Source organism: Silene latifolia, chromosome 3, assembly GCF_048544455.1.
Source record: "Silene latifolia isolate original U9 population chromosome 3, ASM4854445v1, whole genome shotgun sequence".
NCBI classification, from domain to species: Eukaryota; Viridiplantae; Streptophyta; class Magnoliopsida; order Caryophyllales; family Caryophyllaceae; genus Silene; species Silene latifolia.
The window spans coordinates 144,320,656-144,337,458 of NC_133528.1; the positions used below are offsets into that span (position 1 = coordinate 144,320,656).

At 35.7% G+C, this 16,803-nt stretch overlaps 2 protein-coding genes across 6 annotated transcripts; both read right to left on the minus strand.

Moving 5' to 3' along the window:
• Positions 1–590: 590 nt before the first annotated feature.
• LOC141648272 (transcription factor ABORTED MICROSPORES-like) lies at positions 591–5,066 on the minus strand. Of its 2 annotated transcripts, none has more exons than XM_074456817.1 (9): positions 4,720–5,066; positions 4,234–4,337; positions 3,874–4,044; positions 3,620–3,698; positions 3,254–3,322; positions 2,567–3,154; positions 1,786–2,097; positions 1,502–1,678; positions 591–1,029 (listed from the first exon to the last, which is right to left on the minus strand). In XM_074456817.1, the coding sequence occupies exons 2-9, from the start codon at positions 4,320–4,322 to the stop codon at positions 823–825; spliced, it is 1,692 nt and encodes a 563-aa protein (XP_074312918.1). In that variant the 5' UTR covers positions 4,323–4,337; positions 4,720–5,066; the 3' UTR covers positions 591–822. The 2 variants fall into 2 exon arrangements, with proteins under 2 accessions (XP_074312918.1, XP_074312919.1); XM_074456818.1 differs by having other exon boundaries at positions 4,815–4,897.
• A 1,305-nt stretch (positions 5,067–6,371) lies between these two features.
• On the minus strand, positions 6,372–14,403 carry LOC141648273 (uncharacterized). 4 transcript variants are annotated; one of them, XM_074456822.1, is made up of 15 exons: positions 14,098–14,403; positions 12,434–12,571; positions 12,209–12,290; positions 11,157–11,233; positions 10,819–10,919; positions 9,544–9,667; positions 8,779–8,895; positions 8,622–8,704; positions 7,811–7,877; positions 7,643–7,721; positions 7,427–7,518; positions 7,154–7,297; positions 6,971–7,042; positions 6,752–6,890; positions 6,372–6,645 (listed from the first exon to the last, which is right to left on the minus strand). In XM_074456822.1, exons 1-13 carry the CDS (start codon positions 14,233–14,235, stop codon positions 7,007–7,009), a joined length of 1,278 nt encoding a protein of 425 aa, XP_074312923.1. In that variant the 5' UTR covers positions 14,236–14,403; the 3' UTR covers positions 6,372–6,645; positions 6,752–6,890; positions 6,971–7,006. The 4 variants fall into 4 exon arrangements, with proteins under 4 accessions (XP_074312923.1, XP_074312922.1, XP_074312921.1 ...); XM_074456821.1 differs by having other exon boundaries at positions 6,752–6,895; XM_074456820.1 differs by having other exon boundaries at positions 7,154–7,293; positions 7,423–7,518.
• Between the last annotated feature and the right edge of the window lie 2,400 nt (positions 14,404–16,803).

Consider the following 16,803-nt stretch of genomic DNA (forward strand, 5'->3'; position numbering starts at 1 on the left):
TTTCAGACGATGATGAAGACCGATCCCCCAACAACGATGAAACCGAAGTCGAAAATAACAATTTATCAAGGCGTACAAGGTTACAAATTTTCAATAGCAAGAAAGGGGATACTGCCCACAGATCCGACTTTTCTAACACCTGATTTTAGGAAACACGCCGAGAACACTTAAAAAGATTTGATAGAAAGATTCATGGAAAATTGATGTAGAAAATCGCTTTTTCATTTTTCAATGAGAGATATTTGAGTTTTTGTGTATTTTTTTTTGAGTTCTATATAGTTTATAAATTACATTTTAGTTTTATGATCAAAAATCAAAATTTTCCGAGCTTATATGTAATTTTTTTGAGTTATAATGTAACTTTTTGAAATCAATGTTTAAGTAAATGAACTCAAAAACCTTATAATAAAACTCAAAATTTTTAAACTAAAACTCAAAAACTTTATTTTAATGCTAAAAAAGTATATCATCTGATATAATACTGTTTATCTTTTCTTTTAAGTCTTTTTAACATGTACCGTTACTTTTCACAACTACATTGTTACTTCTATATATTGTATTATTGTTACTTTATTTTACTACTTTCGTTGTTGCTGCAATTAATTCATATCGATATACAAAAATTGCACATCTCTTACAATACTGTATTTATTTCCTTATTCATTTGATTCAAATTCAGTACATCTGAGGTAATTAGCTTCCTTACATTATTAAAAAAACAACAAAGGAATTAAGGTATAAACGGAACAACACAAATTCTCATTTGTAACGGAACAATTGGTTTATTTCTACCATCTTTATATTGTAGTGTTAATTCTTAATTCAGCTACCGAGGTGATGATGAAAGTGGTTGTGGAAAGTCTCTAACTGGTGGTTGAGACAGAGGTGCTGCTGATGACGGTGATCAATCCCGTCTCCATGTTCTGATGGTTTTGCCATCTCGGTCCAATACCCGGCTTGACAATTACGGGTTGCTTCCATCAGAGAGTCCCTCAAGTATTCTGCATGAAAATTTTCACTATCCCTTTTCTAGGATAGTAAAAACAAAAGCCATCCATATTGTTGTTTATGATCTCATAATAATGACCCTAAGCAAAATCGAACCCACCCGAATGATCCTGGGTCAGACCTGAATCGGGCTCAAAACTGGACAACTTAACTCGAATATGATGTGAAACCCTAATGGGTACAATTTGACTTGGAGCCAATACTAACCCTTTCTCAACAACGTAACCCACTTGAAAATGACCCAATTCAAATTAATCCGAGGCTTGGAATTTGAAAGTGCCCCTAAGCTAAGGTTATTATATTACAATGGACAAAAACCTTAATAAACACAACCTGAAATAATCCAATAATATATACACTGAATTGATCTAAACCCAAAATGACCTAACGTCAAAGACATAATTAAATATCAGGTTCTGATCTAATTTGACCCGACCCATTCACGACCCAAGCAACATGTTACAAGATGTATGTAGGGAGATATATATGTTACCTTGACAATGAAAACATAGGAAACAAGACTGATGCAACTTGTCATATTGACATTGGTTATTTCCAATCCAAGACTATTCAAAGCCTCCATCAATCTTACAATCCCACCTCTCTTTTGCTCTCCAAATACCTTCACATAAAAATCATTCCCCTCTAGTTGTCCAACTTCTACTTGTACCTGCATATTCGTCACAATTTTTCTTTAAGACGGTCATATGATCATAGAATAAGACGGTCTTATACTACTGTTTCATATTTGATATGATATTATAGGATGATATGTACCTCCATTTGTTGTGCTTTATCATTAGCATTTTTGGGATCATAGTTACTCTTTAAGCTCTCATTTTCGCCCATACGAAAGCCGTTTGTTGGCTTCTCTTGATCATAATCTGGTCCAAACAAAGGAGCATTACCATTTGAAACTTGTGCAGGGAAATTATTGTGATGAAGATTGTGTGGAAGATCTGTCATGATGTTTTGATTAGTGCCTTCGTCATCAGAATTCCGATTTAGCTCGTCTTGTAGGTCTTCTGCTTCCTTTTGCAGCTCTTGCACGTATGCGATTGCGTCCACAAGAATAGCAGCCTTATCCAACTAGCATTATGTTTTCCAATAAAAACAGAAACCATGTTTATAATACTTTATGATAAATGATCAATAATTAGTTAAAAGCAATCGTAATCAGACTTGGTAAACGGGTCATTCTGGTCGAGTCACTAACATACATTAGGCACAAATAGGATTATACATCCAGTTGTACCATAAGCATTATTGTACAACCAAGGTATAAGAATCCGAGCTTATACGTATTCTTTCCGAGCTAGTCAAAGTTCATGTTTTTAATGTATAAATAGATGAGCTCAATACTTTCTAATAAAGCTCATATTCTTTAACATAAAGCTGGGATACTTTATCACAAAGCTCAGATTCTACACCGCACAACATATACAATAACTGGTTGTATAGTCCATGAATTGTACATTAGGTCATTATGGTATCGGGTTAGTTTTGTCGGGTTTGCTTATCATCCTGATATCAGTAGAAGAGAAAAAATGGTTAATACCTTGGAAATGTTAGGGACTAAAGAACGAAGAATGTAAAGCCTTTCATTAAGCTTCTTCCGTCGCTTTCTCTCAGCCACAAGGTTCTTAGCCTGAGGCCCTTTAGCACCTCTTCTTCTATATTTAGGTTCATCTTCTTCATCATCATCCAACTGTTCACTATCCGAAACTGAACCAACTCTGCCACCGTCCTGTTTTTGAAGCGAACCCTTCTCAGTTCCCTGAAATCCATTTTCAGAGTTGTCCAAACCATGCTGTTGATGGGGATGATTGGTTTGAAATGAGCCGTTTTCTCCCTCGAGAAAATCGTTCCTCGTGTTGTTGCCATTTTCAGAAGCATAGTTAAATTGTTGCAAGTAATTCATTGAAAAGTCGGTACCATCACAGAAGTTCAAAGTTCCTCCTCCTATGGCATTGGTAAAAGTCATTTGTGCTTCAGATTCATTCATGTTTGATTCTAGTTCATTGACCATGTTCATGTTAATAGAGTAGCTTGGGACGGTATCTGTTAAATTACTCATTTGCCCCTGCTCGGCTAAGATGCTGCATTGTGTCATGACATAGTCTATCACATTGAGATCTTCAGTAACCTTCAAATTTTAATCCACAAAATGTATAAATATTAGAACAGTGTTGTAAATGTCGATTCGAGTAGTCATATAGTATCATTGAGAATAGATGAACTTTACTTGTTTCGCAGCATATAACTCTGCCAGCCCTCCAGGGATCGGAATTAGAACTTTCGTACCAAGGGATTCCTGTAAGATGACGTAAAATCCAATTAGATCGTCATATAGTATAAGACGGTTCAAAAGTTTGATGGTCGCGTAACTATAAAAGTTTTTTTTTTTTTTTTTTTGGATTTTTGTAGTGTTACTTGCACTCTCATTCACAACAATTAGATGTCCTATACGGTTTCAGATGCTGATTCATGTCAGCCGACTCCAAATCATTTTGGAACTAAGGCTCTGATATTGTTACGTACTAGCTTGCACTCTCATTCAAGAAATCCTAGCTTATCATTTCAAAAACTATTAGAAGATACGAAAACTTACTTCGCTTACGTTCAAATCCGAGATATTAGAGAAATTTAGCCATCTAGGTTGATTTGAAATCAGGATTTCCATATTAATCCTGTATGTTACAAAGTGTAGAAATAAGAAAGATCATTAATTATAGGTTACAAAACTTAGTTACTCCATTTGTCCCGATCATTTGTTTGCATTTTTTATTCTTTGTTAGAAGTATTTTAGTTAAAGGCAAACAAATGATTGTGACGGATACATAGAAGTTAGACTTAAAATAGTACCCATCCAAGTGTTGAGATGAGGGAAATTGAGAAAGTATTTCACAAGTTGTAGTTCTAGGGTGTGCAAACATTCCATCTCTACATGTAAACAGTAACTCTTCACCAATTGTTTCATTTTCAATGTTGCCTGCTTCACTCCCACAACAACAACAATCCATGAACTCCAAGAACCTGAAAAAAAAAAAAAAAAAGGCAACAAACAGCGGATTAAATTGGACCTGAGTTTAAAACCCGCACAACATCAAAACTACCATTATTGTACCTCCTTTTATAACACCGAAAATGGACCCATTTTACTCGAAACTGCTAAAGTGTAAAGTAACATAGATTGGTGGAATACGAAATGAAATACGTATATACCTTTGATCTTCACTTAATTTCCAAAGAATACAGTAATCCCAATTCTTTGAGCCAACCAATTGCCTTAGTCCTTCCATAGGAGTTGACATAATTGGTTATGATTCCTTCAATAAACAAAGATAATTTTAGCTTTTACATGCAAATTTTATCTTTAAGAGCATTAGGAAAATGATACGACGCCAGGCCACTGGGTGATACCAAGTCTTGATAGCACCTGATGACGCCTTAGCATTGTCCATTATACTTTGTACTAATTTAGTTTTAACAGAATATGATAATGTCATCCTTATGCAAACTAACATAACTTTGTACCATTAAAAATCGAAACTGTACCAAAATATCGAAAAAATCATGAAATTTATCAATTATCGATCTATTCCTCGTAAATATTTTCAAATTAAATACATTTTGGCTAGCTATATCATTTGTACTTATGAAAAGAGACGCAAAAGTAAAGACATGTACAAAGCGAGTTACATAAATTACCTCGAATAGGAAAAACTCTGGATATTGTATATTTCTACCGAACAAAGTGTGACATATAGAAGAAAAGAAAAGAAAAGAAAAGAAAAGCAATTTACAAGGAAGCTAAGCAAATATCCATGCAAAATCCTTTAGTGTTATACTTAGTATCGCCATTCGAATTAAATAAATCCCGCATCTTTTCTCAGCTTCCAGCTCTTCGGAATTATATGATTTTCGAGAATAAATGAAATTATATTTAAATTGTTTAACAAAAGTATATATAAAAATATGTGACAGCTCTTCTATTGAGTTGGTAGGTGAAATGTGGTGGTGGTGTGAAATTAGGAAGCAGCAGTAGTGTTGTATATATCTGTATAAATTACAAGGTTAGTTAATTATACAATTACGTTGGGAAACAATTTGTTGTAATGATACAACAGTACCATTTGCATGAGCTTAATTACCTTAGATGACGTAACTGCCTAACTTTTTTCATTTTTTTTTATTTCATTAATTAATAATAAAATCTATTTTATTATTCTTTCAAATTGTTAGCTACTTTCGATCGAATAAAGTAGCATTTTTATAGGCGTTGTATTTGCCTTATTTTCGGTAATTAATCTCTTGAAAGACGGTTTTTTTTATTACTGTATTGTGAGATAAATAATTTAGCTGATTTTAAACATATAGTGAGTTAGTGACTGAGTTACTAAAAGCTGTAGTGAAAAGAACTCTTTACTCTTGCTATTTCATAGCATGAGTTAGATATGAAATTATGAGTGAACGAATCATTCAATTTATCATTCTACAAGGTTATAAATGTGGAATCTTAACACAAAATTGACATGAGGTCATTATATGATTACACTCTTCGTGAGCTCACAACTCACAGCTGAACTAAATTGACATGAGGTCATTATAATGAACTCACACTATATTTGGGAAAAGACATCAACAAACTCATTCAGAAGAAAGCAGAGTTTCATTCCGAAAATCAATCGATAATTGGAGTAACTCACTACTAACTTGTAAAGTAGTCTTTTTACCTATATCTATCGATGTGAGACAATGCCCCAACAAACACATGGGAAAAGACGTCAACAATTTCCCCCTTCCACAAGTGTAATATGCGTTTACTGAAATTCCCACTCACTTGGTGCTACTCCACACTCGATGTACGCCACGTCAAGCTAACCAGGCTAATCCACAGTGTTACTTCGAATATGTGGTTAACCAAGGGAGACAGTCAAGCCGGTGGTACTACTCCGCACCTACAGTGCCACCCCGCATCATCTTGAGCACTATTACCACACCACGTCTCTAATACCACTTCTTGTACGTGTCAAACCTAGTGCTCACCTTCCCACGGGGTAAATAGTACTGTATGTAAATGCAGCACGGTTAAATAATATACAGAAGCTGGTTTTAGTACTTCATTAATCTTGTTTCCTGTAATGACATTCAGGAAGCTGGAAGCCTATATTTTCTGCTTTAAGCTTCCTCAAGTCCTTCAGCTGTAAACTTTTTAAACTAGAACTTCCATGAGCATATTAAACTGAACTTGTCAACTCACAATTGCAAATTCTATTCACAGAAGCAGAAAATATCCTTGAGTTGGGGTAAGTCTCTTGTAAAACGGTTTTACAGACCTTGACGCCCTTATCATGGAAAAGTGGTGATTAATAGAAGTTATTTTTAATGGGGTTATTTAAGTAAAATATGACTTGGTTTTACAATAACAGTTATGTAAAACGGTTTTATACAAGAATTAAAATATACAAATATATACACTTGTATATATTTGGCATATTTACTATAATGGCTTCGAAATGGAACTCATTTTACAATTAAAAAAAAACACGACTAATTAGATTCTAGTAATACCCGATTAGAATTGCGAGAAATCATCAGGGCAGTCTTGCTCTTCCCAGCCAGAAAAGGATGCATCTGAGAATAAGACCCAAGGATTGCATTAACAGATCTGAAAACTGCATTAATCTTTCAGTTTATAGGCTTATACGAGTAGCATTTAGGTGTGGCAATATATACTCACTAGTGAAAGGCTTGGTGCCATGAGAAGCTTCAGTCTCCCCTTTCTCTGGGTAACAATAGTCAGAAGTCGGAAGAGAGACTTTGACTAACACATCGAAACTATCATGGTTTGCTACACCAAGCTGCCTCAATTTCAATGACTTCACTGCGCAAATTGTGAAACTGTTAAATTACAAGAAACCAATACTTTGGCCAAGAAATCTAGGAATTGGGCTTTTACCATAATGAATGAGGATGCCATCCGTAAATGCAATTGTCATTGACGAATGACAGCGCTAATAATCCAGTGGATCTGCAGGACATCAAAGTAGACTGTCAGAATTTACCGTAAAAACTCTCTTTTTCTGAAATCTTCCGAAGACCACATTAACTTTTCAAAGCTCAAGGGCCTTGTAATGCTTACAATATTATTTTTCGGTGACCCTAAATAGAATCCTTGGAGTATGACGATAGCTAAATTAGAAGTCAACAGGATGAAAATGCCCAAGGAATGAACTCCAATCCACTCCAAAATAGACATCAGCCATCTGTAATTCCATACATCTACCTGCACAAGCATAGCAGTCAATCACGTGATATACTTCTTAACCATTAAAATTTCAGTGATTTCATGAAGAAAGAATACAAGTTGAGAAAAGATAACCACAAGAAGAAGAAACTAAAATGTGCAACCTACCAGTAAATAGAAGGCGTTAAATGTGAGTCCTGCACAGCCTGAAGTAACAAGAGTATAACTGACTGTGTAAAGCGATTTATTCAAGGGAACCCCTGAAATAAAGGCAATATATAAGAGGCTAAGATAGCTAGGAGCCTAGGAACACCTCAGGCATAACACAATGGAATAATGGATTAAAAGCAAACGACAGACAGAGAAAGTAACAGCCATGCAAACCTAAAATAGCAAGAAGCACCCCAAGCATAGAACAGTAGATAGAAAGCACGGACCACCAATGGAGCCGCTCCTTGTGATCCTGAAGGTCTTCAAAATTAGAATGATATATGCCATGGTTAAGCGAAAACACCAAACCGGTAAATAGCTTAATGGTTGAAGAGTCCTGACCTGCGTTTGTACAAGAATATGACCAAACTGGAGTCCAATGATGCAAGTCACGGCAGCTGTAAGAGAGCTGTTACAGATGAGTCAATGTCAGACAGTGAAGAATGCAGTATGTTCCAACACCAAAAGAACTTGGAAAACTTTGGTATGTAAAAAACGTATCAACAAATAGATGGAGATAAGCGCGAAACATTTTTTTGCATTATCACAAGAACTTGTAAGTGTAAAATTTACATGATATAATTTGGTTTGTACTTGGTTTCGTCCGAGCCACATATCATAGCCAAATCTCTGAGAGAACTTCTTTGAGAAAAGTTGTCTAACACCCCTTGGAAAAATTAAATAACATGATACATAAAGTTGATGGGTTACTCCTCTTAATGTCAATGGGTTTAAGATTAGAGTCTCATTGAGCTAGGTATGACATGTCCTCTTTGACTGGGTTCTGGCGCGTATGCTTATCACGGAGTAAACTTTAAGCCTTTAAGGGTGCTAACTGGTGATATTCTTCAGGCGTACAGAGAAAAACAATCTTTGCTAGTCCCTATATTCATTTCGTATAGTTTCTTCAAAATTCCTCGTACAGATTTTGAACAAACATATGGAAATGAAATGAATGGAGGGAGTATGAGAAGATTGACTTCATGAACAATTTAAAAGATAAAGCATGGCAGTATTCTAAAAGGATTTATCCAAAGAGCAATATTTCAGTAACTAGTAACAAACATGGATTTTCTATCCCAAATATAAAAGGTTAGCCAAAAACAAATGTAAATTGGATAACAAGTATCCAATATAAGAAATCAAGATTTACCCCAAAATTCCTTCCGGATCGAATGGAGCATGACACCATGAAGGTGAACTCTCAGGAATACCAATCTGGGTTTTGTTGCACTCCTGTTATGTAGACAACTGTGTTATAAACATCTAACAGTCTCAAAGAGCAACCTATACCTTAGAAACAGATATACCTTCAAGTTTCCATAGGCAGGTTTTGCATAGAGATGATTAATACCAAGCACATAACGATCAATCATTCCTGCTGAATTGCAGCCAGGAGTAAGGTCACCTCTCAAACCGCATTTAACCTGCAATAATAAATAAGACAGAAGTATAAGATATCAGGTACAATTGTCATACATAAAAGGTGATTTAGCGGAACAACTCAATGTGATTATGGAAAAAACATTACACAACATTTTGCTATTATTGAATCCATTCCATGAAAGTATAAGCTCAGCTATGGAGTCTTAAAGATCCGATGTTGTAGGCATGAAATAAATTGCATCATCAGTCAAATCAACCCCTGACTGATGTATGCTTCATATGTTCTAGTTAACAAATGCCAACAGCGACATCACCCGAAATGCTTCCAAAGTTCCCACCTATGGTGCGCCGGGTGCGGCAAGGGGGGCTAAAGCATGTGTTCCGAAATGGAAATTGCATCAATTGACTAATACTTCAAAGATAAGAAGGCCATAGAGAGTTCCACGAGTCAGTTTGCTTCATACATTATATTCCACAGCAAAATAATACCAAGTGCTTGGCTGAACGGCTCAACATAAATTGAATTTTCCGAATTGTTAAGAAAATAAAATTAAGATAAAGACAAAATCTTGGAACGGCACTTTAACTTAAGTTAATGGTACTTATTATAACTCAGTCCTTATGTTTCATCTAATAAACAGATATACATGAGCATAAATCATCTATTACAAAAATTAACAAGCATTCACCTTGTACACAACAGTACTATTTGAAGCAGAGACAGATGTACTCAATTTTGGTATATGCCAATCAGGAACAAATAACCCGTAAAGAAGTCCACTATATACGGCACAAAGGATTACAACGAGACACCTACAATAACAAAATTGCATCAGTATAATTCTGGTAGAATAATTTCTACCCAACAGCATAATTTGTCTCTGAGCTAAAAATATGTGTATTAGTAAAACAAATCTCTGCCCTTGCAACTTTGAGTGAGGGGATTGTCAAGTCACCAAGATACCAACACGAAGAAGAGACATGGCTCTAGAGATCTGAATATATATTCATCTAATCGCTACCATTTTAATGTTTATAACAGCCTAAGAGATGTGTTCCTGTACTAAGAACTTTAACCGGTACGACCATACCCTAGAGCTCTTTACAGCTCTTCGCATATCTTTAACACAGAGGACTTTCTGGTCAATGCAACTGTTAATTTTCATCTATTTCCAGACACTTGTCGTGGTTGGCTTCTGCTGTGTTGCTGATAATACATGGAGGTACCAACGAGGGAAAAATGGTCTTAGAAGGATATTTACTTTGAGTCTTTGACTTCAGCATTGGGAAGACCAAACATTTATCTAGGGCAGGAGTTGGCTGGGAACAAATAAACTCTTCCTCAATACAAGGGTCGTTGGCAACAGAAGCCGCTGCTCTTAAACACTAGTAAGTATTATACAATGCCTCCATCTCATTTATATTATCCCCATTTGACTTATTTTGACTCTGATCATCAAATTTAACTACTATGTATAAAAATCTCCAAAAGTTTGGTATAATTTAGCTTTTTTGATTTAAAAAGTCTACAATTTTCACATTATTTTTTTTTTTTTTGAAAATGGTGTAGCTATTATAGTGTAAGAAATAATAGTCAAAGGGGACAATACAAATGGGGCCGAGGGAATAACTTCTAGGCCACTTCAATTTCGCAATGGGAATTGTCTTGTCATTGAACTTTAGTAACAGTTTGGTTCCTAAAATCTTAAGGACACTTAGACATACAGCCGCAACTACAAATCCATGATGTAAACTCGTGCATGCTGCCTCGATAAAATGAAGAGACATTAAAAGCTTGGGAAAGAAAGGCAGCATGAGGCACAGAAAGAACCACTAGGCATCCAAGCCAGTTTGATATGGAATATAAACATAAGAATTGCACAATCAGCAATGACGTCATAGATTTTTGCCAACTGCATGCAAATTTTCAAGTAGGGCAAACAAGTGATGAAGTTTAACCTTACCACTGCCAAATGTAGCTTCTAACTACACTGAATCTTGTCCACTTCCGACATGGAATCCAAATTTCACATAATGCAGCAACTATGTAGGCAATAGATATCCTCTGGATATGAGAACGGGAAACTAATCAATGATAATGCGATATATATATATCCCCCGCAATTCAAATTTTATTAACTATCAAATAGCCAAGGCACCATTTAAATTAGTCATCTATTAGAGACTACAGTACATCCTGCTTTCCTTCCAGATTTCCTTTTATTCAAATGACTTTTTTATCGCTAACATCAACAGTTGACAAATAAAACTTCAGCAAAAATTCCAATACCTCAAAACATACCTGCAAAATTCCCATCCACCGTATTTGTAAAATATCAACACCATAAGTCAAAGATTTAGCCCCATGAAGATAACCACCTGTGATCCATCCAAAAGTACCCAATCTGTTAGTGATACATCATTCCGTCCATTACTATATGTTAGTAATCATTACTATATGTTAATGATTACTGTAAGTCGTGAACATGCACCATGAATGGTGCACAGTAAGTTTGCATTCAAAAAACTTAATGACATTACTATATGTTTATCAATGATTTTGCACTGTCCCTTGTCTTGGTGTCATTAACTTGTTTCAAACTAAACTGATTGTTGACCAGCATCTTAATTTACTCACTATAGTACTGTATCAATGAAATATTAGCCAGCATCCTCAACACAAAGTGTGGCCTCAATTCCACGGGAAGCACATTATCGTCAAACAAGAAGACAGCATCTCATAAGACCCACTAACTGAAAACACGCAAATAATTACAGCATCGATATCAGTACTACAGTAGTACTACATTAAAAGTGAGTTACAAAGAATGAAAGAATCATTTGTGAAAAGGGATGCATAGATATAGCTGGATGCACCAGAGAATCATGGAGTAAGCAGAGAAACAAAGGTTTTAGAAACAAGCCGTATTTACTTTTAAGTAAGCACGTCAGATCCTTGAACCATAAAACAATAAACTAATACGAATGTCCCTAATGAGATGTTGTGCTACATAGTTAAATTAAGATTGGTGAATGTGGATCTTAATAATTTGGATGCTTAAATTCAGAAATTAACTAATAAGGCATATCAATATATTCCGGTGTTCAATGGGAATCGTATCCAAAACCAAAAAATCAGATTTCGAGCTATTTATTTTAAGCCATAAACAAAGGAAAATTAAAAATTAAAAAATAAAAATAAAATAAACCACACTAATAAACTACGCAAAACTTCAACTAAGTCAAGTGTTATTCATCTGTAAGGTTAATAAACTGATCTCAGACGACTCTTATCATCATCTAAATAAACAAAACACGCCTAAAGAAACATTTAGAAAGCAATGAAATATTAACCTTGAATAAGAACACCAAGGAAAAATAATTTAACTGCTTTCGACATTGCCTTCTTTGTCGCATCCATTCTATCTGTCACTTTCTGCGTTATTTTATAAACCATTCAGATAACTAAATGTGGAGTAAAACTTCAAAAAAAAACCTTTACAAAGTGAAATCACGCTTTTTTTCCCATTTGTATAGAGAAGTAACAAAAACATAATTAAAAAGAATCATCAATGGAACCTTGTAAGCAATTGCAAGAGAGACTCCAGCAATGAATAGAAAAAAAGGCATAACAAAATCTGCTAAGTGCAGTCCATTCCATGGCACATGTGCAATTGTCGGGAAAATCGAACCTCCATAATCCACCAACATCATCAACTGCAACATCAAATTATATAAACTAGTTCATATCAAAAGAAAAAAATTATGACATGTCCATAAACTAGAGCAAATTGCAGCAAACTCAAAGCTCAATGCAAAGCACAATGCCACAATCATTAAAGCTCCAAAATATTACTCCGTATCTAAGGACAACATATTCCTACTTCACAAATCACAATCCACCAATATCATTAACTCCAACATCATATTGTAACAAGTAACAACAATCACAAGTAATTAAGAAATGAATTATGATCCTTCTGGTATGAAAAAATGGCATCAAATTCAAAGACTAAACAAACAATGCACAGTCATCAAAGCTCCCATTTTTTTAATCTAAATCCTCCATAATTCACCGTCATTAACTTCAACATCATAACATCGTACTAATAATTATGAAATTAAGAGACAACTAATTTCCAGAACACAAATTCTCATTATAGACGAACACTATCCGTCTATAGCTATAGACGGATAGTGGCCCTCTCACAAAATTAAAGTGGGAGGGCAAGTGGGGTATCCATTTCCCACCCACTTGCACTACCCACTTTCATTTGTGAGAGGGACACTATCCGTCTATAGCTATAGACGGATAGTGTCCGTCTATAATGAGAATTTGTGTTTCCAGAAATACAAACTAATTGCAACAAATGCATAGACAGAAGAAGCAATGCGCAATCATCAAAGCTCCAAATTTTATCTACAACCTCTATAGTCCACAAACATCATTAACTACAACATCATATAGTAACAACTACGAAGTACTTCGTATCAAAGAAGTAACAAATCATGATACTTCTAAAAATACAAACAAATTGCAGTTTTTCAAAGCCAAAACTTGCAATGCACAATCATCAAAGCTCCCGAAGTTTATCTAAATACTCCATAATTGATCAACATCCTTCATTGCAACATCATATCATAACAGATACCAAAATAACAAACAAATGATGATAATTTCGAAAATCAGAACAAAAGGCAGCAAATACAAAGACTGATCAAGCAACACACAATCATCAAGGCTCCGAAATTTCATCTAAAACCTCCATAATCCACCAAAATGAGCAACTGCAACATCTAAATCGACACAATTATCGAAAAAACAAACCAATCATGATAACTCGAATAAAACGAACATTTACAGCAAAATCAAAGATGCTCAAACAACGCACAATCATCAAAGCTACAAAGTTCATCGGAAAACCTCTATAATCAACCAAAATCAGTAACTGTAATATCATATTGTCACAATTATTAAAATAAATAGTAATAATTCCAGAAATACGGACAAATAAAAGCAAATTCAAACTCAAACAGCACACAATTCTAAAACCTGAATAATCTACCAAAATTAGTAACTTCAAGATCATATTGTCGCAATTATCATATTGACAATCAAATCAGGATAATTCCGAAAAACAAACAATTAACAGAAAATAAAAAAGCGATCAAGCAATGCAGCAATAATCAAAGCTCCAAAATTGTTACAAAAAAAATACAAAAATTAATGTAGGAAGAATTACAAAGACGCAGAGGCCGCGGAAGACGTCGAGGGAAGCGACACGAGGAGTAATAATTTTGACGGCGGCAGTGGCGTAAGGCGGAGGAGACGGCGGAGGATATTGTTGTTCGTCGGTGTAGAGAGGCGTGTATTCCGCCATTGTTGTTGTTGGTGATCGTTGAGTTTGATGGAAGTAGAGAGAGGAAATGGAGGGAATGATATTGGTGAGAATGTGAGATTATCAAGATATTTTATTCGGAAAACCAAGATTTTGGTGACTGGGACTGTACTGAACTACTGTAGTACTCGCTTCATCTGAGTTCTGAGTAGGACAGAGAAAAAAAAGACGCAAATTCTCATTATAGACGGACACTATCCGTCTATACGTATAGACGGATACCATTTCCCCTCATAAAATACCCATTTGCCATAAAGTGGGAAGCACATGGGGTGGCCCCACCTTGTACCCGTCTGTCACCCCACCCGTCTATACCAAGACCAATTGATAAAAAGATATCCTTATTTATTTCCCTTCCAAGTTTTCAATCCTTTCAAAAACTATTTTAGATCCTTTCTATTTCCTTAAAGAAATGGATGGTTCAATAATATCAATTTTACTTTTCAATACCCTTTTTCTTTTATTTTTCGGTATAAAATTTGGATCAATGAACACCCGTTACAACGGCGTTACCCTTTTATCAAACGAGTAGCAGAGTAGGTCTTCTGAGAGATGGTCTCGCAATAAGTTTACTGAGAGACTATTTTACAATTTTAAGAAAAAGTGGTACTAAAGGTAATAAATTAAATACAAATTATGATTAAAGATAAAATGATTACATTTATTATGTAAATATGTATTAAATTACTATGTCACGATAACAACAAAAAGGTCACGAAATACAAATAAAAGGGTATGGAAACCTGGTCTCTCACTGTATCTCCCAAGTTTTAATGTTATCAAATAGTTTTACAAAATCTTTTCTCTAAAAACTCTAGCCTCCAATCAATCAAATCTGGGGCTTCTATCGACGATTGACCGATGGTAAGCCCTCAAATAGCTTTATTTATCAATTCTTACTATGAAACTTTATGAGTTAATCAATAAAAGTTTCCCTTCTGATGAGATCCGTTTGTCCGTCTCTATTTTGGAGTTCTTTCAGTCCTTGTCTTTCTAGGTTTTAGTTCTGTTCCGGGTGTAATTTCCAGAGCAGTTATTAGTTACCACCCGTGGCTTGTAGAATAATGTCTTGAGTTGAACCCTTCTTGCTTCTGTCGTCCCTCTCGGCCTCTCCTGCAACAATGAAGCAGGCGAGGGCTTGGTGTGTGCCAAGCGTACTCACTCCGACGCTCAAGTCAGTAAACTTAAAGGATTAAGCTGTGTTACTTGGCTAGATACGTATTGTAGAGAGATAAGGGAGATATTACCAGATGAATAGTGTATTTAGGTTTTAGTTGTGGGATCCTTTCCTCAATGAAGGTTGAGGAGTATTTATAGGCTTTCACCTTTTGTCACGTAGTGGCCAAGTGGCCAAGTGGCTAGCAGGTGGAAAGACTGATCTACCCCTCGGCCGAGATACCTATGGCAGGCCGGCGGGCCGTGTTGACTCGCCGCCGAGGGGTCTTGGATATGAGTACGCGGGTATGTGTCCCATTTGGCGGGTCACGCCGAGACCCAGGCTAACAGGCCGATGGGCTGCATCGGCCAGGCTGTATAAGTCGTTGACTTGCTGATACCCGTCGTTGTGAGTACCAAAGATAAAATTTATAAACTCCTATTAAGACTAACCTAGGCTAGTGGTAACAGGGTCGATCCACAAGGAGGCAGTTGTAAACTTTAGTTGTTCTATGATCAGTCTAAGGTAACTATTATGGGGGTTGGTTGAATTGGTCTATAACTAATAACAATAAAAGAAATTAAACAAAAAAAACGAATTAAACAGATAAAGGAAAGGTACTAGGATGTTCGGGTCATTACGACTCGGCGGCGGCAAAGAAACTAGGTCGGTCTGAATCAAACACGGTAAGGCGGGAAATAAGAGGTCCTCTCGGTCCACTCCTAACGAATAGCATCTCTCGATCTCGCTATAGGTCCCTAATGTCACTAATCGACTCTCGTCTGAAAAGCGACTAAAGGTCTAAACTATACCTATCTTTCGATCTTAGCATAGTTGATCGAATTAATTGACGGTCACATAACCTACCCTACCTTTCGGTCTAATGGGTCAGCCACAAAAGAGGTATCTAACTGGTCGCATGCATTCGGTTCGTTAAATACAAGTTTAAAAACAATTAAAACGAAGGTAACCTTACGAGGTCAGTCGATCGACCAACTATGTCAGTCGATCGACTGACACGCGGGTTCAGTCCGTGTCTACCCTATTGCCGCCTAGCCATAAATCGCCTACATCCTAGCACTATAGGTTTAGCTACTCATGACGAAGGTAAAAACAGCAATAAGACTAATGACAATTATGGAATTCATACTTGAAACAAATAACGACGACGATGAAACGATAATTGGCTTGGGATCGCTAACTATCAATTCTAATCTAACAATGAAGGCAATAAACGATAAACTTAAGATTAGGGCAAAACAATACCGAAAATTCGGAGGAAACGATTAAGAATAAAGCGAGAATTCCAAGCAAGAATCGATATCCAAACCCTAATTGTCCGAAATAAACTAAAAGCGATAATTTGTGAAACTTGATGTAAAATTACTCCTAAA

Coding starts and splice junctions, on each gene's coding strand:
- LOC141648272 (XM_074456817.1), bottom strand. CDS start 4,322: ATGTCAACTCCTATGGAAGGACTAAGGCAATTGGTTGGCTCAAAGAAT. Junction 4,045..4,233: donor AAATTAAGTGAAGATCAAAG/GTATATACGTAT, acceptor TTTTTTTTTCAG/GTTCTTGGAGTTCATGGATT. Junction 1,030..1,501: donor CCTATGTTTTCATTGTCAAG/GTAACATATATA, acceptor TTACTATCCTAG/AAAAGGGATAGTGAAAATTT.
- LOC141648273 (XM_074456822.1), bottom strand. CDS start 14,235: ATGGCGGAATACACGCCTCTCTACACCGACGAACAACAATATCCTCCG. Junction 12,572..14,097: donor TCCGCGGCCTCTGCGTCTTT/GTAATTCTTCCT, acceptor TTGATGTTGCAG/TTGATGATGTTGGTGGATTA. Junction 7,519..7,642: donor GGTGCTTCTTGCTATTTTAG/GTTTGCATGGCT, acceptor CCTTTATTTCAG/GGGTTCCCTTGAATAAATCG.